Here is a 26,163-nt window from a genome sequence, read left to right as displayed (position 1 = left end):
TACCCAGTAGGGGGCAGCAGTGGCAGTCCAAACTTAAGAAGGGTCGGACAAGACTTCTCAAAACATTTATTTCTCTTTTTTTTAAGAGGTGGGATAACATAAAATTACCAGAAAAACAACGAGACCTAAATCTCCTTACAATCAGATACATAAAGCAGTTTGAGGTACAAAATCAAAATGGAAAAAGTGCAAATTTGCTAATAGCTCTCGTACCAGGACACAAAGGTACAAAACAGAAGCGTTCAACAGCGTTCTACACTGGAGTCAAACTCTCCTACGTCAAGGCTTTATAAACAAACAAAAATGCATGTACGTTATATAGAGCGTTCTGGAGTAGGCTACTAACCATTGAAATCTGTTAAACATGAACGGTTCACGTTTGCTAAATTGTGTACAATCAGTTGACCCCTGACATGTGCATAGACTTATACTACATTGTTTCATGCACTTGAAATGAATAAAGAAAAGCCTTTCTATGGCGACAATTAAGATTGTTCTTTGACACATAGACTGTACCATAAACAAGATAATCACTATGATAACTAATTTGACACTTTTTTTTTGATTGTGATCACTGTTTACTTTGTGATTAAAAGATTGAACAACTTCAATGCGCACTGAAAACATTAAAGAAATCGTTACCTAGCTCCATTCGACACATTTCTATATGAAAGATTCTTTTTGTAAGGAGAATCTTGTTATGCTTTGGAGGCCGTTGGTGCTGAGCAACGTTAAAGGTGCAATATATTTAAAAAAAACAACCTTAAAAGCGACATAATCCAGTACGGAGCAGCCATTCCGATGCACAATAAAGGAGCAAGGCAGGTAGGCGTCCATCCAGCATTCAGCATGTAAAAACACAATATGCAGCTTGCTTAACTGTAAATACTTGCATTGAAATAAGTAAAACCGAGAATGACTGATTATAGTGTATTAGAGATACACTGTGTCTACATCTTCGAGAAAACAACATCAAAAAACCTTGGTACAATCTCTTTACGTTATCTGTCTTCAAGTACACTACTGTTTCTTCTTCTTCTTCTTCTGTAATTCACCCAAAAATGAAATTAATTTAGTCATTTAACTACCTTAAAGCCGTTTCAAACCTGTATGCCATTTTTTCCATAAAACAAATCTTTAGTTCCGTAAAAAAAAAAAAATATTAAAGATCGCGTCAATTTTCTGCCATTGGTCATCGCGGTATCTTGGGGGGGTAGCAAAAACTACTGGAATTTATCACACTTTTTTTCTTCTTCTTGGTGGTGGTCATTATGAACCGTTTTGTATAGAAACGACCTGAAGATACTTCAAAATTTTTTTTTTTTTTTTTGGTTCCACAGAAAAAGTAGCAGAAAATTTGGAACGACATGTGTGAGATAAACGACATATTTCACATTTTGGGTTGAACTATTGGTTTAACAGTGCAAGAAACCATTTTCCAAGAAATTTCAAACTGATTTTAAATTATAAAATGCCTCACTGATTGTTTGACACATTCGATTTAAATAAATTCTGCACTGAAAATTGTCCCATATCATACGAGTCTCATTTTAAAGCACTTTTTAGTCCGTCTGAATTTAGTAACGCAGATAAAGAAAAACGTCATACAAGCCAAAAGACATCACATTTTATACAGCAGATGTTTCGAAAAAGCTTGAACATGTTTTGTGCCTTCATAGTCTGTAATGCGATACTGCTTTCCCATGCCGTGTTTTTCTGATTGTTTTCCCGGGATTAAAGGTGCGTGTCTTCCTCTTGGTTGTCTTCCTCGTCTTTCCCGGGCTTATTGACGAGCACCTGCCAACCGCTTCCCCCGTCCCCGCCCACCGTCGCCCCATTGGCGCTGTGTTTCTTCTCCTGCATTTCTGATTGGCTGTCACTTGTTACGTCCAGTGTGGGGTTGTCATGGCAACCGTTCTCCACAAAGTTCAGCTCTTCGCCTCTCGACTTCGGACGCGCCGTAAAACAGAAGAGACAAAACCAAAAGACAAACAGTAAATCGATTCGAACCCGAAACGTCATTCAGAGAACGTTGAGGTTAGTAATTAGAATTCGAGCTGCATATTAATCGCGCCCGAGTTCTGTTGACAGCATAATTTGTCAATACCACAGAACATTTGGGCTCGTACCTCAGTTTTTTTTTTTTTTTTAAGCGAACACCATATCAAAGACCTACCATGTTTTTGAGTTTGGGTAAACGACGCTGCCAGCAGATATAGATGATTCCAGAAGCAATAATGAGCACACAAACCGATCCGATGATCACTAGAACCACAAACAGCTTCCCGTAGTCGCTACGCGTCTGACTGGGCCTCGAGTGGCACGTGTTCACGGTCGAATAATTCTGAATTCCGATCTGAAAGAAAATAAATAAATAATGCTAATAATAATAATAGTAATGCAATTAAATAAATTACAATAAATGCTAATAATAATAGATACGTTAATTAAAATATATAATAAAACAAAAACAAATAATAAATATCTATTATAAATTGTTATCCATGTTACATAAATTTATTTATTTATTATTATTTGCTGCATCACAGTCTCACCTCATATAGACCTCTTCTGATTTCCCCTAACATTGACAGGACGTCTTTTGGAGGGATAATTTCTTCAACGAAAAGACAATATGAAAAGAAAATTAGACTAAAATACTACAGAAAGTTTTTTTTTTTTTTTAAAGAGAGTTAATTTTAATAAAGAATTGTTGAATCAAAAAATAAATTTAGCCTATTTTAGGACCATTAGGATTTTTTTTGCATTGAGACATTTAAAAAAAAAGAAAAGAAAAGACAAATAAGCACATTTACCCCTAAATTCTCAGTAATGCTAGCCACAAAATTTGAACACATTTAAAAAAAATTAATTAGCATGAATCACATTCAGTGCAACAAATACTACCATATCATATGAATACTTTAATGATTTTTAGTAACACTTTATTTTACAGTGTCCTTGTTACACGTTACATGACAATAAGCTACTAACTACTAAACTACTAAATAAATTATGTGTAAATACATGCAATAACACAAAACCAAACCCTAACTGGTAACACTTTATTTTAAGGTGTCCTTGTTATACATGTTACACTATTATAATAACAATAAATTACGCATAATTACATGCAAGTAACCCTAACCATACAGTAAGTACATGTAGTTAATTAATATTACTCAGTACTTAAATGTGTAATTACACTGTAACAAGCACACCTTAAAATAAAGTGTAACTCCCTAACCATATCCAATCCTAACCACATAGTAAGTACATGTTGTTAATTAACATTACGGAGTACTTAAATAAACTACACTGTACCAAGGACACAGTAAAATGAGTGTAACCTAATTTCTTTATTTCGGTAATAAGAATTGGGGGCACAATGGGCTTCAATGTCATGAAAATGATGATAAATATGTCAGAATGCAAAACACCTTAAACAGGTACCAAAACAGTCCTCATTTTCTTAATGCAAAATATAATTTCTCATTTTACTCTTTTGATTTTGCGAAACCCGACCTTTAAACAAGTCTTTGACAGGCTTTGCAAGATTCACCTGAGTAGATACAACATCTCACTAATGCACTGCACAGAGATGTGAGAGATAATACGTGCTATTTTTATCCTTTTATATAGAGCATGAAATGAAAAGCCAACAAATTACTAACACCTCTCATTTAAACAATAAGCCTCACTTTACATGTGACCACAGAGGCCCTGAGTGTGTGTGTGAGTGTGTGTGTGTGTGTGTGTTACCCTGCTCGCTGGCCAAGGCCATCAGGAGCTGGTGGTCCTGCTGTGTGGGTTTGCTGAGGAAAATAAGCCAGGAGCCTTGTGGGATGTTCATCTTTCTGGAGAAAGTGTTTTCCAGCATCTCCAGGAGTCTGTCGCCACTCTCCATGCGAAACTCATCCTGTGAGACACACACAAGACACATCACTAAAATGTCACTGTCCTGAAATGGTAAAACGGAGAAATACAGTGATGTGTGTTTGTGTGTATTAATTATAATCAGTTTTTTTTTTCATTGTCACCAAAAACTGTGTCTATGTAGGGTGATAAAATTAAAAATTAAATATATCATGAAAAAACATGAAACTCTGCAGTCAATAAATAAATACATTAAATTGAGAGAATAAATTATGTGGAATTTGCCAGAAAATAAACATTGAAATGTAATATAGAGGACAAATTTAAATATATGAAATACTGTGAAAAACATCTAATGTTGCTAACAATAAATAAATACAATAAAATGGGGAAAAAATGTATTTATGTAAAATGAAATATATTTCAATGTAATACAGTGTACAAAAAAAAAAAATATATATATATATATATATATATATATAAAGTGAATGTAAAATGTAAAATGGTATAATCAATACAGTACAAAATACAGTCAAATGTGAGCATAAATAAGACCTAAGTTGCATTTATGTTAAAAAAACATATGAAATCTGTTGAAAAATACACCTTATAATATAATATATTAAAAAACAAAATCAAATAAATATGATTATATAATTATGTTTTATGCATCATGAATAAATAAATACAATAAAATGGGAGTATAAATGCACTAAATTTATGTAAAAATTTAATACATGTAAATGTATAGTGGGCAGTATAAAAACGTCATCATAAAATAATGTAATTAACAAATAAAAATAGAATAAAATATGAGCATTCCATACATGAGATGCAAATTGTATTTATATAAAATAGAATTAACATGGAATTTGTCAGAAAATACACCTTGAAATGTAATATAGCAAATAAAATCAAGTAAATAAAAATACATGGTGATGATATAAAAAAAACACCTATTGATGATTGAAAGGAAAAGGAAAATATTCTTTGAAATGAAATATGGGGCCAAATCAACACACTCCAGAGACAGAGAACCAGTGACCCCACCTAAAAAAAACAGGTCTGCGTTGTCTGTTACTGAGACTTCATGTCTAAGATGTTTCTCCACCTTACGTTTTGGCTCAGTTACAGACATCCTCTGACCAGAAACACACAGGCTACAGAAATCAGACTCAGTTTTCCAGGTCAATCACAGCGCTGAGTCATTCAGACGGGAGACTCTGAGCTCTCGTGCAGTGGGCCGGATTGGTTTCTGATCAATGGCTCTGCAGTGCTGCTCGGGCTCAAAGCAGGGCTCCATCACAGGAGATTCGGCAGTTTAGCGCACAGCTGTCAGAGTGCCGGCGGGGGGAAAGTTCTCCGAGATCATGCTGCAATTACGTGGCACTGGAGCGTTACCGTGGCAACAGACAACCGGCTTCTTTTACGCCAGTGAGAACGTGTATGTGCCAATGAAACATCACAGGGTAGCTTTAGACAGCAGTGGGATTCAACAGAGAACTGAAGCTGAAGTCTCAGATGTTTCTAGAGTTTCAGAAGAGATCTTAATAATGTCTCAAACTGTACAGTGACTTGAGTCAAAGACAGTATCGTTGAATAAAACTAAAAATACAAAAAAAAAAAAAAAAAACATTTACCGTGATTGAAATAAATTACATAAAAAGATATGGCCACAAATTAAGGATTACTTCCCACAACTGATTAATTATGACTGAATTCATTAATTACGACTGAATTCATTCCCGTTACTGATTAATTTATTAGATTCCTAATTTTGGTACGTCGTGGCCACATACTAATTCATTCCCTCATTTTAACTAACTTCATTAAAATAAGGGAACAAATAAGTACCACGTGGCCACTATTTACTGAAATGAGATAACAAATGGATAAAACGTGGCCATGAATTAATAAGTCATGGGAACAAATAGTTAACTGATTGATACAAATGTATTTTTTCCTCCGCATGTTACGCGTGGGAGTACAGAAATATTTCAGTTAGTTGCGAAGGCAAATTCAAATATTTGTTTAGTGTAAGTTGAAGTACTAAAGTACTGAAAGTAAAACTGAAATAGTAACTAAATAGACAACCAACTAATAAAAATGACTAAAGCACAACATAATTGCTACAAATTTAACTAAAATTGAAAATATAAAACCAACTCAAACTAATAATAAACTATACAACAGTGTTGTTATACTAAAGTAACTACTAAAATAACAGTGCTCTGAGATCTCAAAATGAAGTCAAACATTTCTCATCAAATTCTCAAACAAAATTCTGCTTATTATCTTTACATCTGTCACGAATCCGGTCTATGAACTTCCGTTCACTCACCACCAGAGGTCACTCACTCACCATATGGACTCTTGCACTACACTACTGTTGCACTTCACCCCGGACTACAGTTCCCATCATCCATTGCACTGATGACAGACACAGCTGATTGCACTTACACAGCTGATTCCCAATCACACGCCTTACATAAACCAGGGACGTCCTCAGTCAGATCGCCGAGTATTGTAAGCACATATCGCTACCCCTAGCTGATAGCTACCTTACGGAGCCTTTCGTAATTGTCATAGTCATAGTCATAGTCATAGTCTTGCCTTGCCTTGCCTGTTTTCATTCTAGCCTGTGTATCTTGGATTAACCCTTTGCCTTGCTGTTTCGGTTTGTATTTGCCCCTGCCTGGATTATTGCTGGATTACAGCCATATCACCCTGCAGCCCAAGACCGGTTGCCCACAGAAGCTAAGCAGGGCTGAGCCTGGTCAGTACCTGGATGGGAGACCTCCTGGGAAAACTAGGTAGCTGTTGGTAGAGGTGTTAGTGAGACCAGCAGGGGGTGCTCACCCTGCGGTCTGTGTGGGTCCTAACGCCTAACGCCCCAGTATAGTGATGGGGACACTATACTGTCAAAAGAGCACCGTCTTTCGGATGAGACGTTAAACCGAGGTCCTGACTCTCTGTGGTTATTAAAAATCCTATGACACTCATCGTAAAGAGTAGGGGTGTAACCCCGGTGTCCTGGCCAAATTCCCGCCACTGGCCCTTGTCAATCATGGCCTCCTAATAATCCCCATCCACTTGATTGGCTCTATCTCTCTATCTCTGAGCCTGGTCAGTACCTGAATGGGAGACCTCCTGGGAAAACTAGGTAGCTGTTGGTAGAGGTGTTAGTGAGACCAGCAGGGGGTGCTCACCCTGTGGTCTGTGTGGGTCCTAACGTCCTAACGCCCCAGTATAGTGATGGGGACACTATACTGTCAAAAGAGCACTGTCTTTCGGATGAGACATTAAACCGAGGTCCTGACTCTCTGTGGTCATTAAAAATCCCATGACACTCATCGTAAAGAGTAGGGGTGTAACCCCGATGTCCTGGCCAAATTCCCGCCACTGGCCCTTGTCAATCATGGCCTCCTAATAATCCCCATCCACTTGATTGGCTCTATCTCTCTCTCCTCTCCACCTGTAGCTGGTGTGTGGTGAGCGCACTGGCGCCGTTGTCCTGTGGCTGCCGTCGCATCATCCAAGTGGATGCTGCACACTGGTGGTGGTTGAGGAGAGACCCCCCACATGATTGTAAAGCGCTTTGGGTGTATAGCAATACACAATAAAAGTGCTATATAAATGCTTCATTCCTTCCTTCCTTCCTTCCTGTGTACCTGGACATCTCTCTTTGCCTTGCCCTGTTGGATACTCTTCGCCGATCGAAGACCCACCCTCTGCATGTCTAACGTCTCGTTCACCCCGTAACAGAATACTTGGCTACACAAGGATCCAGCGGCTTTTCAAGTGGACAATGGCCAAGCATGGATATTGCAAGACTGTTATTAGCCCTCGAACAGGGCACACGATCGCTTGAGGACTATATTCAAGAGTATTTGAACGTTGCTTATTTTTCTGACCTGCCAGACTGTTTTGATAGACTTTTTCTGGGAGGGTGTTAATCAACCACTGAAATCTAAGATAATTCACGAGGGTCCGCCTTTGTCACTCAGTTGGTTTATGGATTATGCTTTGATGACTGTTGGTTCAGAATTCACTGTGGGTGTCGCGGAGGAATGCGACACCGCACCCACTCGTGTAATGGCGGCCGCACTAGAGCACACTCACAAAATGGCGGTGACAGCGGAGCCTGATCGCAAAATGACGGACACAACAGCACCCCGTTATGTCACAGCTGCCAATCCTGAGTCAAGCCAAGGCACCACTGATCTTCATGAATCAAGTCAAGTCACAGTTGATCTTCATGAGCCTAGTCAAGTCACAGTTGATCTTCAAGAGTCCAGTCAAGTCACCGTTGATCGCCATGAGTCCAGTCAAGTCACGGCTGATCTTCATGAGTTATGTCACATCTCAGCTGATCTTCCAGAGTCACGTCACTTCTCAGCTGATCTTCCAGAGTTACGTCACTTCTCAGCTGATCTTCCAGAGTCACGTCACATCGCTGCTGATCAGCCAGAGTCTTGTCACGTCCTGTCTGCCACACCCAGATATTCAAGGTCAGTCTGTCTGTATCCTAGTCCGGTATCCAGTGTGAGGGATGCACCGCTGGTGTCTGCACGCGCAGCTGGTATCCCCAAACCCACTCACTTTAGCCCTCCTGTTCCTGAACTGATTCCCCTGTCTGAAGCGCTTCCCATGATGGGGATCACTTTTTGGTGTGTTTGGGCTGCGTACACCACCACTAAACCTCCCGAGGTGGCAACGTCTACCATGGTATCTCTAGAGGTGGCGGCTGATGCTGCAGAACCTCTTGAGGTAGTGGCGCGCGCTGTTGTATTTCCCAAGGTGGCAGTGCTCTCTTCAGTTCCTTGTGTGGTGGTGGCGCCCAGCTATACACTTTCAGCCTGTCATGTCACGGTCGAAGGAAAAGTTGCTGAACATTCCTTGTATCCTGATGGTACCCCTGTAGAACCTCCAGAGGTGGCAGCATCCGTTGCAGAACCTCTGGAGGTGTCAGTGGTGCCCACCTGTGAACTCTCGCCCTGTCACGGCTAAGGAGGCCGTCTATTAACCTCTTGGTTGTTTTGTCACGGCCACAGAGGCCGTTCTTGAACTTTTGCCCTGCTCCGAACCGGCCGAGGAGGCTATCTCTGAACTATCGCCCTGTTCTGAATTAGCCAAGGTAACTGATTGTGAACTGCCTGTCCGTCTCGTCTCTACTTATGAGTCTGAGTGTGAATTGTCTACCTGTTTAATGTCACTTACTGAAATGTCTACCATATCCATAAATATCCAGTTTCAGTCAATGCACCCGGTTTTGATCTGTCTGCCGGACCACTACCCCCAAGTGTGTTTAATTCTGAATTATCTGTATGTCCTGTTGCAGTCCATGAGTCTAATATTGAACTGTCTGTCTGTCCCACCACTATCAAGGAGGCCAATACTGAGTATGTTGCCCTGTCTGTCACAACCCAGAAACCCGCCTTTGAACCCTTAAACCTGCCTGTCACGAGCCCAGAGACTATCAATGCATCCCATGTCTTTCATGTTAACTCTGTCACTGCCACAGAGACTATTTATGAACTGTCATCACGTCCAGTTTCAGTCCATGAACCCTATTATGAACTGTCATTCTGTCTAGTTTCAGTCAGTGAGCCTATTGATGAGTTTTTTGTGTTCCCTGCCACGGTCCCTGAGACCGTGAATGCACTGCCTGTGTTGTCTGTCTCTGCTGTCCCTAGACCTCTGTCTCTGCCATGGTTTCCTGATCAGTCTGTTTCCCCATGTTGGTCTTCCGCTCTGTCTGCTCCAGTCTGGTGATCTTCTGTCCCGCTTTGGTGGTCTTCTGCTCTGCCGTGGTGGGCTCCAGTCCCGTCTGCTCCGCCCTGGCTTCCTGCTCTGCTGGTTCTGCCCTGGTTTTCTGCTCCGCCTTGGTGCTCTTCACTGCCATCTCTGCCTCAGTCCCCGGTCTCTCCACATCCACGTGGACCTGGCCCTCCGTCCCTCCCCCTGTTCCACCTCCGCTCCACCGCCCTCCTGGATTGTATTGTGATAGTCATAGTCTTGCCTTGTCTGTTTTCCCGTGTTTTCATTCTAGCCTGTGTATCTTGGATTAACCCTTTGCCTTGCTGTTTCGGATTGTGTTTGCCCCTGCCTGGATTATTGCTGCGTACCTGGACATCTCTCTTTGCCTTGCCCTGTTGGATACTGTTCGCCGATCGAAGACCCACACTTGTCGTAGGTATACTCTTTGTCTTGCCTGTGATGTACCTGTTTGCCATTGTTTGACCATTGCCTTTTGTGACCACGTCTTGGAATAAAGCTTGCAAATGGATCTGCATGTCTCACGTCTCGTTCGCCCCGTAACAACATCGCTTTACTCTTTTATGATAATGAATAAACCAAAATCAATGGGTACTGGCACGGTCAAGATCCAAAAAAGACAGAAAACCACCGTAAAACCAGAGTACAAGTAGCCAATATGACTTTTGCGCTATATTTACTGTCTACTGAGGCCATACGATTGCTTTATGTGAAGAACAGAACCAAATTTAGCATACATTCAGATATGGTGCACCAAAACAGGTTGGGCTTTAAATATCATTGGTTTGTACTGTACGTCACATGGACCACTTTTGTGGTACCTTGTTGTCAGTTTAGTAGCTCTGATCACTAACTTTATTTTGGGAGACATTCAACATTAAATCACTTAGGCTACTCACCAATGGATCCACATCACAATAATCAATCAACATCACTCCAGTCTATCAATTAACATCTTGTGAAGCCAAAAGCTGTGTGTTTGTAAGAAACAAAACCCATTATTAAGACATTTTTAACTTCAAACACATCTATCCATAATACTATTTTCTCCAGTGAAAAGTCATCTTGTCTGAATCAGAAGAGAAATGTGCAGACATCAAGCAATGTTTACAAGTGAAAACAGTCCAAGTTATTATGGATTTTGGACTTGTATTTTAGCCAGAAGCCACAGTAACAGAAGTTAAAACGTCTTAATGATGGATTTGAGCTTTTCACTTCACAATATGTTAATTGATGGACTGGAGTGGTGTGGATTGATTATTGTGATATTTTTATCAGCTCATTCCCATTCTTACGGCACCCATTCACTGCAGAGGATCCATTGGTGAGCAAGTGATGTATTGATACATTTCTCCAAATCTGATGAAGAAACAAACTCATCTTCACCTTGGATGGCCTGATGGTGGCATTTAAAGCAAATATTTCTTTTCTGGTGAACTATTCCTTTAACTAAAATATGTTTGACAGGTCTAGTAGGACAAGAGTAACCTTTAAAACACAACATTCGCTTCTGCATTTTGCAGTGCCGCTAATGAGTTCATAAGATTAAGAATCACATTTTCTTTTTTCTTCTCTATAAAGGCCAGAGGATTGTTCAGGCTGCTAATAAAACAAATGTGCTCAGAGCTCACAGCTTGTGTCATTGTTTGTGCTGAGCATCGTTAGTTGTGCAGTCAGCATGTTTCTGAGACAGAGATCTTCCTGCAACGTTCAGCATTTCTGCTGCAGTACGTGAAACGGGCTCTGAGTGGAACATACACCTTAATTAAGAGTAATTCATTCAAATCGTTATGGAAAAACAGATTTTTATGAAAAAAATGCAAGTGGTTTGCTCATGCAAGAACAATGTGTGGTTGGGTTAAGCTAGAGAGTCCTGGGTTGGGTTTTGTGAAAAAGCAGCACTTACACAGTCAAAGTTTTCCGTCATGTTGAGTATAACATAACCCTTTCCTGCAAGGTTGCTCCAGTCGACGCAAATCACCTGCTCAGAATGAGAAACAAAGAGAGTGTTTAATAGTCACTGGATTGCAGTGAGTTGTCGTGGTTTAACCGAAACGCTCGCTGACAACCTGCCGTGCTGCCTGGAGAACAAATCTATAAACGCATTACTCTTCCAACGCAGTCAGATAAATCAATCGTGAAATCATTTCCATGAAGACACGACATATTTCTTCCAAACAAACAATTGAGAATTTTATAACAAGAACCTCCTTTAGGATTCAGACTTTTGTCAATATTTTTGAAAATTGAAATTATAAAAAGTACATAATATTACTTCTAACCAGTGTTGTTGTTAGCTATAATTAAAACTATTGATTATTTTTGGTAACTGAAATTCGAAAGTTGATGTTAATATATAGAAATTAGATGAAAAACTGAAAATTTTAAATTTAAGAAAATGAAAAATGTTGTCATGGCACTTACTGAAATAAATATGTTTAAGATGAACTACCAGATTTACTACAACTGAAACTGAAATAAGAGTAAATTAAAGCTTAATAGAAATATTAAAAAAAGATGAAATTAAAAACAATTACTAAAACTTGAGCTAAAATATAAAGTGAAAATATAAAAATAAAAGCTAATCCAAATTCTTACAAGACATTTCTTCTTGTTATTATGTTATTATTATTATTATTAATAGTATCATATCATGATATACTTTACTATTTGTCACATATTTATAATTAGACATAATAATAATAATAATGATGATAATTTATTATCATTTGAATATATATATATATAATTCTTTATTTTCATTATTTAAATATAATATATTCTTTAAAGATAATTTTATATATTCACATTACATAATAAAAAAAATAATTCTACAGTGCCCTCCACTAATATTGGCACCCTTGATAAATATGAGCAAAGGCGGCTGTGAAAATAAATCTGCATTGTTTATCCTTTTGATCTCTCACTCAAAAAAATTCACAAAATTCTAACCTATCATTGAAGTAAAACAATTGAAAGTGGGGAGAAAATCTGATGAAATAAATGTTTTTCTCCAATGAATGTTGACCACAATTATTGGCACCCCTAGAAATTCTTATGAGTAAAATATCTCTGAAGTATATTCCCATTCATATTTACATTGTTTTTTTAGCACACCAGGGAGACTAGGAGCATGAAATTGTCCAGCCATGACTTCCTGTTCCACAGGATTATAAATGTAATGGACACAAAGGCCAAATTCCCTTAATCATCCATCACAATGAGAAAAACCAAAGAATATATTTCTGATGTGCAGAACAAGATTGTTGAGCATCACAAAATAGAAAGTGGCTGTAAGAAAAGAGTTAAAGCATTGAAAATCCCCATTTCCACCATCAGGGTAATAATTAAGAGGTTCCAATCAACTAAAGATGTTAAAAATCTGTCTGGAAGATGACGTGTGTCTATATCGTCCTAATGCACGGTGAGAAGGAGAGTTTGATTGGCCAAAGACTCTCCAAGGACCACAGCTGGAGAATTGCAGAGATTAGTTGAATCTTGGGGTCAGAAACCTAAAAATATATATATATCAAACAGCCCCTACATCACCACATGTTGTTCGGGAGGGTTTCAAGGAAAATTCTCCTCACTCATCCAAAAAAAAAACTCCAGCATTTTCATTTATCAGACATGACTGGAACTTCAAATGGCACTTGCTTCTATGGTCAGATGATGCTTTTTGGCAGCAAACCCACCAGATGAGTTTAGTACAAACAGGGATAAAAAAGTACCCCATGTCCACGGTTAAATATACTGCTGGATCTATAATGTTGTGGGCTTATATCTCTGCTGGAGGTCCTGAACATCTTGTTTAGACACATGGCATCATGGATTCTATCAAATACCAACAGATAAAAAATCAAAACCTGACTGCCTCTGTAAGAAATCTTATAATGGGCTGCGTTTGGATCTTCCACCAGGACAACAATCCAAAACAAACATCAAACTAAACACAAAAATGGGTCACAGCACAAAATGAATATTTTACCATGGCTGTCCCTGTCCTCTGACCTGAACCCTATAGAAAATGAGTGGGTGAACTGAAGAGAAGAAGCACCAACATGGAGCTGTGAATCTAAAGGGTCTGGAGTGATTCTGGATGAAGGAATGGTCTCTGATCTCTTATCAAGTGTTCTCCAAACTCTTCAGGCATTATAGGAGAAAACTCAGAGCTGTTAACCTGGGAAATGATTAATAATTGTGGCCAACATGAACTAGAGGAGGCATTTATTTCACAATGAGATTTCCCCCCCACTTTCAATATGATAGGTCGGAATTTTGTGAGTTTTTTAAATGAAAGATAAAAAGGATAAACAATGTAGATTTATTTTCACAGCCGCCTTTGCTCATATTTACCAAGGGTTCTAATATTAGTGGAGGGCACTGTATATAATTCAGTGGTACACAGAGAGAATCTACAGCTGAATTCTGAAGGTTTTAAACTTTTTTCTGCTTCACTGTGTTTGAACATTTTATACAAGAAGAAATATATTATTGTATATATTATTATAGAGCTCAATTAATTTGTTACTTTCTGCCACGGAGTACCTGCTCGGCCTCCTGGGACAGCTCTGAGTCGTGCAGCTCCGTTTCGGCGAGATATTCTGTACCGCCATGACGAAGCTCCGCTCCTTCCTCATCCTCAGTTGTGGTGAGCGGCGCCCCCTGCCAGGCAGTTTCGGTGAACACCACGGGTGGCAGCTCTGAAGCGGGGGAGGACGAGGGTCCGGTTGTGAGCGGCGTGAGGTACCGCCATTCGTCCTCTTCCTCCTCATCCGGTTCGGTGGGAAAAACCACTACCTCTTCCTCGTCCTCATCTTCCTCAGAATCATCCTGGTGCAGATCGTCGGGCTGCAGGGGTTCCCGGCTCGGCAGGGGCCCGATTTCAGGAGCCGTGGGCGCTTGTGTTACAGCACGGCCTCTCTCGTCGTCAAACGGGTCATCGGACGTCAGGCGCCTGTCAGTTCCAGCTGTGGCCTCTGGCTGGTTCTGACGGGCGAGTCCGAGGACAGGGGGCGTGGCTGTGGAGTGGGCGTGGTCTTCGGCACCTGCAATTGATGGCCCGGTGGAGGGGTGGAGAGGGAAGCCACTCGATTCTGAATCACGCTCCCACTGCTCCGGGTCGATAGATTCAGTCGTAGGGATGAACAATGAGGAAGAGAAATTCGTCTCAGTGGGCTTTTGGCTCAGAGAAAGTGGCAAAGATGGTGGTTCTGGTGATGAAGGACTGTAATCTATGAGGAAATAAAACAAGAAAAGTTGTAAACATTTCGAAGACATAAGTCAAAGTACATATACTTTACTATTCTAAACTATACTGTGCTAAACTGAACTAAACTATTCTACATTATGCTTATGCTAAGCTATAATGGTATAATTTGTATTTGTAGTTGTTTTTTTAAGTTTGGTAGTATTGAGCTTTAGAGACCAACCGATATTGCCTTCATAAAACTGATACAATACCGATTATTTTAAAGTTTAAGTGTGGGAGAACCAATAATTATTTATTTACTTATGCTGTTAGACTATATCAGGGTTATTATCGTTAACTAATACTAAAACCATAAAAACATTTTTGTTAATTGAAAAAAAAAATTTTAAATACAAAAATAAACTTTTTTACAGTTAATAAGATTTCTGATTTAACTAAACACAACATCTAAATTAAATAAATCTAAAACTGAAATAAAATGAATAATAATTTAGAGATTAAAAGACTAATTAAACAAATACTAAAAAAAAACCCCCCACTAAATTACCAAAACCTTTGCCAAGTTACAATGCAAAATATAAAAATAAAACTGTTTCAAAATATTAATAAAAACTAGAAGAGTGTGTTAATGATACTAAAATAACACTGTACTACAACAAAAAACATTATATGCTTACATAATATTTAATAACATTATATATTATAATAATAATTAAATATTTAAATACTATTAAATATATTTGTATAGTTTTTATTTATGCCATTAAATTGATGCTAAGTTGTGATATAAATGGTCGGAAACTTATTTTCAGATTTCTTTTGGGCTACATCTAAATATAGCTGAATATTTTGTTTAGACAAACACTTAATATTAAACAACCAATAACCAAAGTTTAAAAGAGTGAATATCGGTAGTCCATCTCAAGTGGAATACAATAAAGTCAAAGATGCCAAAGTCTTGTATAATACAGCATATTGAAAGCATGTTATAGTGTTTGCATAGCCTAGTAAACATTTAGTTTGAGTGTAACAAGATACTATTATTATACTGTGGTATAGAGCAAACACTTATTAAGAAAATGATGTTTTCACAGTATAGTGTAGTAAGATCTGATGGGAGTACACTGTCTTATTCATCTTTCGTTTCTCGAGTACAGCAGATTCGAGCAGCTGCACTGCAGCACTGCACCTGCGTCTGGCACAACACACATCAGGGACCCGAGAGCTCTCGATCGCAGCCTGATTATTCATGAGACACACACACTGCCACACTGAGACGTGCTGTAATGAGGAGAGCTATTGTCTAGTGTCAGCAGGAGAGAGCCGATATATCTATACTTTATCAAGAAAATTATAATAACTGGATGTAATAAAAAAGCAGCATACCAAGGACTGTGTGGCAAGCTTTGGCGCACTCCTCCAGCAACAGGAAGTTATTGCGATTTTCTCTGCAGCCCCCAAATATGAAGTTTTCGCACTTCTTAGTGATGGGGTTAAAGTGCCAGCGAGGGAACGCCCCACGACAAGGTCCCACCTTCTTGGGCATCAGACAGCGCTCTGAGAGCACAAAAACAAACAGATACATGTACTGAAAACTTCTGAAAGCATCTATTAGAGAACAATAAGACAACTGCAAATTTGACAGCCAGTGTTTCTCAACATCGCCTATGATCCAGTGGAATCATTCCTCCCTCTGTTCAATTACTGAACTGCTATTGGCTTGGGATGAAAAGCATCAGGTAACTGGAGGTCTTCACACTAATTAAAGACGTGGATGTGTGAAAGGGACAAGAGGACTGAAAACTCCTGTGAGAGTAGACAGAAGAGCACCAAACCTCAGGGATACATAGGTAGATAGATAGATAGATAGATAGATAGATAGATAGATAGATAGATAGATAGAATGACAGAACAACAGACAGATAAGACAGATGTCTAGACAAAAATCTAGACAGATACTTAGACAACAATAGATAGAACGATAGACAGAAAGATAGAGCGATAAGATAGATAGATAGATAGAAAGAATGATAGAATAACAGATAAGACAGATGTCTAGACAGATACTTAGAGAACAATAGACAGAACGATAGATAGATAGATAGACAGATCAACAGATAGAACTTTAGATAACATTAGATAGATAGAACAACAGACAGAACGATAGATAGATAGAACGACAGACAGAATGATAGATAGATATATAGATTGATAGAAAGAATGACAGAATAACAGACAGAGAAGACAGATGTCTAGACAAAAATCTAGACAGATACTTAGACAACAATAGACAGAACGATAGAACAACAGACGGACAGAACGGTAGATAGATAGAACAACAGATAGAACTATAGACAACATTAGATAGATAGATAGATAGATAGATAGATAGATAGAACAACAGACAAAACGATAGATAGAATGACAGAACAACAGACAGATAAGACAGATGTCTAGACAAAAATCTAGACAGATACTTAGACAACAATAGATAGAACGATAGACAGAAAGATAGAGCGATAAGATAGATAGATAGATAGATAGATAGAAAGAATGATAGAATAACAGATAAGACAGATGTCTAGACAGATACTTAGAGAACAATAGACAGAACGATAGATAGATAGATAGACAGATCAACAGATAGAACTTTAGACAACATTAGATAGATAGATAGATAGAACAACAGACAGAACGATAGATAGAACGACAGACAGAATGATAGATAGATATATAGATAGATAGAAAGAATGACAGAATAACAGACAGAGAAGACAGATGTCTAGACAAAAATCTAGACAGATACTTAGACAACAATAGATAGAACGATAGAACAACAGACAGACAGAACGGTAGATAGATAGATCAACAGACAGAACAACAGATAGAACTATAGACAACATTAGATAGATAGATAGATAGATAGATAGATAGATAGATAGATAGATAGAACAACAGACAGAACGATAGATAGATAGAATGACAGAACAACAGACAGATAAGACAGATGTCTAGACAAAAATCTAGACAGATACTTAGAGAACAATAGATAGAACAATAGCGTGATAGATAAACAGACAGACAGAACAATAGATAGAACGATAGACATAACATTAGATAGATAGACAAATAGATAGATAGAACAATAGATAGATAGAACAACAGACAGAACAATAGATAGATATAAAGAACAACAGACAGACAAACAGAATGATAGATAGAAAGACAGAACAATAGATAGATAGACAGATAGATAGGCAGGCAGGCAGACAGACAAAAAGATAGATAGTCCAAACAAACATCTAGATAGACAGATCGACAGAACTATAGACAGAATAATAGATAGAAAGACTGAGCAAAATAAAATTCTCTATTTCCTAAACAGATAAACACTCGTTTTCCTGTCGAGGAGGTGCAGGCACAGAGCCAGGTGTGAACACCACACCTGGAAGTGTCTTCACACACACACACACACACACACACAGACTCTCAGTCATAGTTGTGTCCACCTGTCTCTCCATATGGCTGATCAGTCAAGCCTGTCTGCGGTGTGACACGGCATGCACGTTACTCATTCAGCAGCGGTTGAGTGTAACGGACTCTCGTGTTCACGCTCAGATTTACTGCTGTGGCTGCAAATTCACTCATCTTCCATATGTGCCCTTGTGTAAAGCAATTAACCGAACATTCTCAAGTTCTAAAGCAGGTAGTTTTGTTGTTGTCTTCAGGTCCATGCAGTGCACCCATAGAGTCTAACTATTAGTCTAAAAATGTTTCAAAGGAAAACGTGAGTGTGAGTGAGTTATGTGCCAAGGTTTGATACTTAGGATTATGGGTTTGTTCAAATCACTAAGATGAGAAATTATAACGTTGATGTCTCACTTAGTGTACAGCGTGAGTGTGCCAGCTGAATCAAGCTGATATCCACCAGAGAAAATCCAAAAATTTCACACTCCTCACGGCAGAAAATCATTGGACAGCTCCGTCCTTCTCTCTGCCTCATACGCACACACCGGAAACAGGCCACTGCAGTTAGTGAGCTAGCAGGTGAACTAAAAATAATACTGTTTTCGGGCACATTAATTCCCAGGCGTTGTGTAGAAAGTGGGTATATTTTCTCCACTCACTGCTGTGAAACATGTCCAAGACCGCAAGGTGGCCGACAAAACTCTAATCAACAAAAAAAAAGGTAAACATCAGGAGGGGACTGCAGGTGTCGAGGAAATGACGCACGATAATGAGTCCTAAAAGCTGTTGTTCACACCACTTTACACCTCTTTGGCAATCAAGTCATTTTTGCGAGTTAAATAACTGTGTCTAGAGGCTGAGTCATACAGAGGTACTGACCTAATAGGAATCTGTCGTCATTCAATGCCTTTGCTGCACAATTTACAAGTGTAGCATATACTTTTGCAGCCATTTTCAAAAATAAATACACAACCAAATTTCAATAGGAAATGAATGGAGTCAAACAATTGTCAGAGCAAATATATTTACACATCTAGTGGATAAATGTCAAACATTTGACCCACTTTCGAACATAATATTGCAACCAATTATGTTTGTAATTAAGTGAAATCATTGTCAGAGCGAATACTGTTTTAACACCCCTAGTTTACAAATGACAAGTACTTGACCTATTTTCAGTCGCAAATATGCAACCAAATTTAATTCATAATTGAATCAAGTCAGATCACTGTCAGAGCAACTATATTTACATTTCTAATATACAAATTGACAAGCAATTTTGGTTGCGACAAACAAAATTTGGTTACAAAATTTTATATAATTTTCGAATATAATATTCAAATGCCATCAAATTTCGCTCAAAATTAAATCATCTAATCACTGTCAGATCAACTATAGTTATATTTCTAGTTGACAAACGACAATCACTTGAGCTATTTTTGATTGTAAATGTGCAACCAAATTTTGTTCATAATTGAATCAAGTCAAAACTTTGTCGGAGCGAATATATTTACATTTCTGGTTGACAAATGACAAGCACTTGATGCATTTTCCAATGTAATATTGCAACCAAATTTCATTCATAATTGAATAAAAAGTCAAATTGTTGTCAGAGTAAATATATTAACACCGCCAGCTGACAAATGACAAGTACCTGACCCATTTTTTTACGTAAATATGCAACTAAAATTTTTTCGGAATTGAATTAAGTCATACCAGTGTCAGAGCGAATATTTCCACCCCTGATTGACAAATGAGTTTCATGACATCAGATGAAAAAGGAAAGTAATTTTCTTTATGCCTTACATAGTTTACATAGACAGACTTGATGACTTTGTAGAAACATGCGTCAAACATGTTTCAAATTACTGCTTCTACTGACCATTCATGGCACTTAGGTCAACGCTGGTGTCTTTGGTCTCGATATGAGCATTCTTGCCATCCTCGCTGTCTTCGCTAAAGAACCCAGAGCTCTCCTGAGAACTCTCCATGAAGCCAGGCCTGCGATCCCTTGAGACCTCATCGTGTTCCTCAAAGCCTACGGGAACATCCAGAACTGGCCCGTGGGAATGGAGAGGGTTGGGTAGGAGTGCTGGACCAGCACTCAGAACCTTGGCACACACTAGAACCAGGAGAACTGAACCTAAATTAAAGAAAAAGAGATAATACAGTAAGTTCACTTTTTGAACTTGGGCTCGTTGAATACACAAATCAATACACAGCAGCAAAGAACCAAACCAACTCCTTCACCGCAAATGAATCTTTCTTAAAAGCTTCAACAGTGACAGATGGTTTCAAGGATGCATGCATCCATCAAACACTGACTGGAGACATCTTGAGTCCCGGCCCTTATGGGCTTCAACCACAGCTGGCTCTGTATCATGCCGGTTTAGCGTTGTCTCTCAAACTACCCGGTCTTATCTTTCCTCACCCTACCAGGTCACCACAGGATTAGGGTTGGTTTAAACACTGGACAGCCAAAAATGGCAACAACTGGGCTGAAATCTGCAACTACTCTTCTGTTGGAGCCAAGTTGGAGTTTAAAAGCCAATTACACAGTTCTCTAATTCTGACACGGCTTTAGTTTTTATTCATGGATCTGTTTAATGAAATATATTCTCTAGCGAGGCTCAGTTTAATTAAGGAGACCAGCAGGCTGACGATCTCGGCGACTCTGGTATTATATTTAGCTAGTGTGTAATTGTGTGGTAATTAACAGGGTGGAAAAACCGGGTACTTCCTGCTCCGATTTATGAATCGATCAACTTTGCCTTCTGGAAACGTTCCAGTGGTTTAGAGACCCGGGACGCCAGTGAACTCAAGCCATGCAATGCTGTGGAAATTTACAAAATAGGACACTGCTGGAGAGTATAATCCCACATAACCAAATGACATTTACTGAGTAAATTTGAGAGAATTAAGGATTAAAAGACTACTTTGTTTTTCAAAAAAACCTTCTATATTGTCAGTAATGCTATGTTCTATCCAAGTCGGATTTCGGAAGTGTGAATATCCAGCGATCAACTTGGAAAAGTGCAACAAAATGTCAATTGAAGTACCTGCAGAATAAAAGCTAGCATACAATTCTTCAAAATTTGGACATTATACAACTTCATTGTTGCCATGGCACTTTCTTATTTGTGTTCAAATATGGTGCGGAAACTTGTTGCACAGGCTTGATGTCGATGATGCTGAACACCTTTGGTTCTTGGATCCAAATAGATAGTCCAAAATAAGATAGAGCCAAGATTATCAGTTAATAATTACTTTGTGTCTGATCTTAACGCAAAACTATCTGACGACTTCAAAAGACTTGGAATACAATGTAAAAGCCATATGGACTTTCATTGTGCCTTTATTGACATTTTTGGAGCTTGACAAACACTATATGGTCACTGGTCAACAATGGTCATACTAGTTTAGAATAAAAAGAAGTAATAATTACAGAATTAAAATTTTGGGTTTTAGATTCTTCATAAACATCTACCAACCAGTAAAGCATCCCAAAAGTGAAATACCAAACACAGTGTCACCTCTATCTCTGTGATGTATGTCCTTAGAAAGCGTCAACATCCCACCCCAGTAGATCACATTAATTATGGTTGACGCAATCGTATTTTGCCTCTCTGGACTCCAGTTTCTGCAAGGCTACTTCTGACCTCGCTTGAACAGCGAATAGAGAATTTGCTGATGCTTAAACCCAAACACGTCTATCTCTGAGGAATGCTCCTTGGCCTTCTGCCCCAGAGATGCTCTCAAAGTTTGGACACACAGTTAGATGGTACATTAATCATAATAGCTAATATCTCGTTTACAGAGGCTCTGCGGCAACAAACCCTGTCCGGGATCTTTGCACTTGGGGAGTTGGATGAATCAAATGAAACTCAAGAAGATGAAACATTTGTGCATAATCTTGAAGGACATAAGAAGAACTTTAATAACAACAGAGAGGCACTACTAAAAAGACATATCTTGCTAAAACGTTTGAAAGAAAAGCTTAAAAAAAAAAAAAAAAAAATCTGCATTTACTCAGTTCTCTGAATTAATAAAAATCTACTTATTTATGCTTATAATTCAATATTTAGTGAGTTTCCTGAGACAAATATAATACCCCAAAGATGTTTCTAAATTCAGGATGAAAATATGGGATATTTGGCCATTTAAGATCTTATTTCAGGAAGATTTGAAGTCAAATAAATAAATAAAATGGTCAATAACCTGTCTACTACATCATATGTCACTCCAAATAAATATATAAATTAAGCAAAAAATGTTATGAAGATAATGTCACAATGTTAAAAAAAAATCTAAATGGTAATGAAATATGAATCAGAAATGTTCTTGACATCTTTTACAGTGTGGTTTTTATATCATAGCAGTCACAACATGACCAGCGCCCACCTGTTTCAGACTGATTTCAGATGTCTTAATATAGTACGCATTCATCCGTTCAGACCAAGACGCCACTATCCTTTGCCATCTGATACAAACACAGATCCGTCACATAGCAGCTATTGTACTAAATATATGAGCAGTTCAGCCAGCGCCAGTATCATACTCTCTCTGAAAGAGACGAGGTGCCTGAACACAGAATAAAATGATTCATAAATCATCAAACCCACCAAAGCTTGGCCCAATTTAAAGTGTGAGGCACCTGGACTTCAGCAACACTTTGTGAATACATACGACTGCCAATTATTTCTCTGTCTTAAATCCTCTCCATCTCTTTTCCTTTCCTCTCAGAGATAAAGGCACATCTCAAACGAGCGGCTCAAGTCAAGACGGGCTCAACGGCAAGATAAATGCTGATGTCACCTGACCTGAATGGGTTTCTGGGCTGTGCCAGCTTACAATGCAGCAGTGCCTGTGGGTGTAGGTGGCATCGAGCGTTAGGAGTCAGATTTATAGTCTACAGACTGGCAGCTGCAGGTCTGCAGTGCCCGATACTGCTAAAGAGGGCATGAGTTGCACCATAGTACTGAATTATGCCCATTTAAATTGCTCTCCAAATGGTACATGTCCAATTAATGATGGTATCGACATGGTATAAACATAATACTGTAACTATAACCTAAATTAAATGACAACACAGTACTTTGACAAAGACATTATATGTTTACAATATGGTACACCAAAGTACTTCAAAAAATACCAAGGTATAAGTTCAAAAACATTGTATTATTATACCACTACCTCAAAAACAAGGAAATACTTTGGTATATACCATGGAATTTACATGGTACTCCAAGGAAATTTAAAATAACGGTATGGTATCTACATGGTAACATTGTTATTATAACCTAAATTAAATGACAGTACAGTACTTTGACGAAGACATCAAATGTTTACGATATGGCACGCCAAGGCACTTCAGAAAATACCATGGTATAAGTTCCAAAACATTGTATTACTATAGTAATACCACAAAATATGGAAATATTTTGATATATATATTATAGTATTGGGTGATTACCATGGTATTTAGATGGTACTGCAAAAAACATCCTTACAAAATTTATCCAGTTTTATTATAGTAAAAGGGTAGTAAAAATTTGTTTTCTTTTGGTGTATTTTTTTATCTTTTCGATAACCACAGTTTTACTACAAATACAATGGTTAAACTATGGTTAGTGTAGCACAAGCATGGTTAATTTGTGGTTACCATGGTTTAACCATGTTTTTATTTGTAGTAAAACCATGGTTAATTTTTGTAGAGGGACAGTAACTATAAACTAAAAATGAAATGTTAACAGAGTATTTTGACATACTCCATGATATCAATTATTTACTATGCAGTAATCCAGTGTACTTCAAAGAATATTGTGGTATAAATTCAAAAAACATTGTATTACCGTAGCAATACAACAAAAACAGCGTCATATACTGATATCTAATTAGGGTAATTACTCCACGGCACAGCTAAAAATGTGGTAGCATGTCCAAAAATACCACAGTACTACATATATAATCCTATTAAATTGCAACAAAATGCATGTACAATGGTATTTATATCTAATATATCTGAAAGAGTATCACAATATATGTCCATAACAAGACAGTAATACCATGGTAATTACTGAGCTATTAACATACTAGGTTACAAAATACTTAAAGAGGTTGGGCGAATAATCCAATGCCATTTGAGTTCATAGAGAAGTGGGGTGTTCAATGGGGACTTGGCTTAAGCCTGAATCTGTGCTGCTCATTAGACTAAACAAACCTGACCTGTCATTGTTGTGTCTGGTCATCGGTCTGTCTGGAGCGGCTTTTGACCAGCACAATCTGTCAGCCGTGGCCTCATGGGCATGACAAGCCATCACACACACGGCGTGCCAAACACAATCAGCGTCCACAACAGCTGCAAAATGTTCTTTTCTCAGTTACATGATGAATCATGCTGAAATCCCTGACTGGACCTGAATACATCAGCTCGGTCTCTAGATAGGGAGGAAAAAGGGGCGTGTGCTGTAATCTGCACTACCAGATCAATAACACAAATACCTGAATGATTTCAATGACTGGACTCTTCATGCTGGGGATGATCAACAAATCATTAATGATCATCTCAGAAAATAACAATACCTTTTTTTCCTCACTCATGGCGACAATGAGAAGTGTTAATGATGATGCATATTGCTCTCAGACACAATACCGAACAGTGTAAATCAATCCTTGTGATTACTGTACCCTATTGCAAAACTAGTGACATTTATCAGTGATTAAATAATCAATATATTCATCACACATTAACATTACAATGAGCTAGAAATGTTTTTTTTTTTTAAATACATAATTTCCCATATAGATTAGTTAGTAAAATAGAATTAGTACAATACTGACTAATAAAATGTATTGGCATTTTTATAAAAAATATTTGTAAAAATATATACATATTTGGTTATACATTTACATAAAGCAATCGTTCATTCAACACAAAAAAACACTCAACTCACCAAACATCAGGCACTGGAAAGACGCGCCTGACATCTCTGCAGCTTTAAACGATCGCAGTGAGAAATTATCGCGTCAGTATTTCAGTTCGCTCGTATGTGCATCATATGTGACTTACTGACCTCAATGTGCGCTACCGACGAGACGCACTAGCACGAATTAATCATCGGAATTAAAAACAAAAGGTCAGTTGATGGGCAGAGGAAACGCGAGACTATCTGTCCGCACGAGTGAGATACACTGTGGAAAACGGCAGGCGTGACTGCGAGCAAAACTAGACGGCAGGTTTGTCTGCTGCTCTTCTTGTAGTCAATGGATTTGCAGCGATAGACTGAGGTTTTTGGAGGGTTTGATTCCTGGCGCAGTGACTGCAGGCGACCCGCTGCAGCGACGCAGGGTCCTAAAAGCCGCGGCGTTCTTTTAGAATGAGCGGTCAGCGATGGAATTCTGACGTCGACCAATCGGAAACCTCCGATTATAATCAATAACGCAAGTTTCACGCAGTGCATAACCAAACAAGATTGTAATTAAATGCTCACTAGTTTATTAGCGATGTGAAAATAATATTAATAAATATTATACACACACATATATATGTTTGTATGTATGCATGTACATATGTATATGTATATTATATACAGTGGTGTGAAAAAGTGTTGGCCCCCGGCCCTTCCTGAATTTTAATTTTTTTGCATGTTTGTCACACTTTAATGTTTCAGATCAAACTAATTTAAATATTAATCAAAGATAACACAAGTAAACACAACATGCAGTTTTTAAATGAAGTTTTTTTATTATGAAGGGAAAACAAAATCCAAACCCACATGGCCCTGTGTGAAAAAGTGCTTGCCCCTTAAACCTAATAACTGGTTGTGCCA

At 38.3% G+C, this 26,163-nt stretch overlaps 1 protein-coding gene across 4 annotated transcripts; it reads right to left on the bottom strand.

Annotated features, from left to right (window-relative positions):
- Nucleotides 1-74: 74 nt before the first annotated feature.
- On the bottom strand, nt 75-25,686 carry podxl2 (podocalyxin-like 2). 4 transcript variants are annotated; one of them, XM_058759688.1, is made up of 9 exons: nt 25,288-25,686; nt 20,217-20,477; nt 16,253-16,423; nt 14,203-14,888; nt 11,561-11,638; nt 3,763-3,919; nt 2,556-2,617; nt 2,177-2,356; nt 75-1,947 (listed from the first exon to the last, which is right to left on the bottom strand). In XM_058759688.1, exons 1-9 carry the CDS (start codon nt 25,319-25,321, stop codon nt 1,735-1,737), a joined length of 1,842 nt encoding a protein of 613 aa, XP_058615671.1. In that variant the 5' UTR covers nt 25,322-25,686; the 3' UTR covers nt 75-1,734. The 4 variants fall into 4 exon arrangements, with proteins under 4 accessions (XP_058615671.1, XP_058615672.1, XP_058615673.1 ...); XM_058759689.1 differs by having other exon boundaries at nt 11,561-11,635; XM_058759690.1 differs by lacking the exon at nt 16,253-16,423.
- Between the last annotated feature and the right edge of the window lie 477 nt (nt 25,687-26,163).

The sequence above is a fragment of the Onychostoma macrolepis genome, chromosome 22 (genome assembly GCF_012432095.1).
Source record: "Onychostoma macrolepis isolate SWU-2019 chromosome 22, ASM1243209v1, whole genome shotgun sequence".
In the NCBI taxonomy this organism is placed as follows: domain Eukaryota; kingdom Metazoa; phylum Chordata; class Actinopteri; order Cypriniformes; family Cyprinidae; genus Onychostoma; species Onychostoma macrolepis.
Note: the sequence above shows the minus strand (reverse complement) of the source record. Positions and strands in the feature narration are given on the sequence as shown.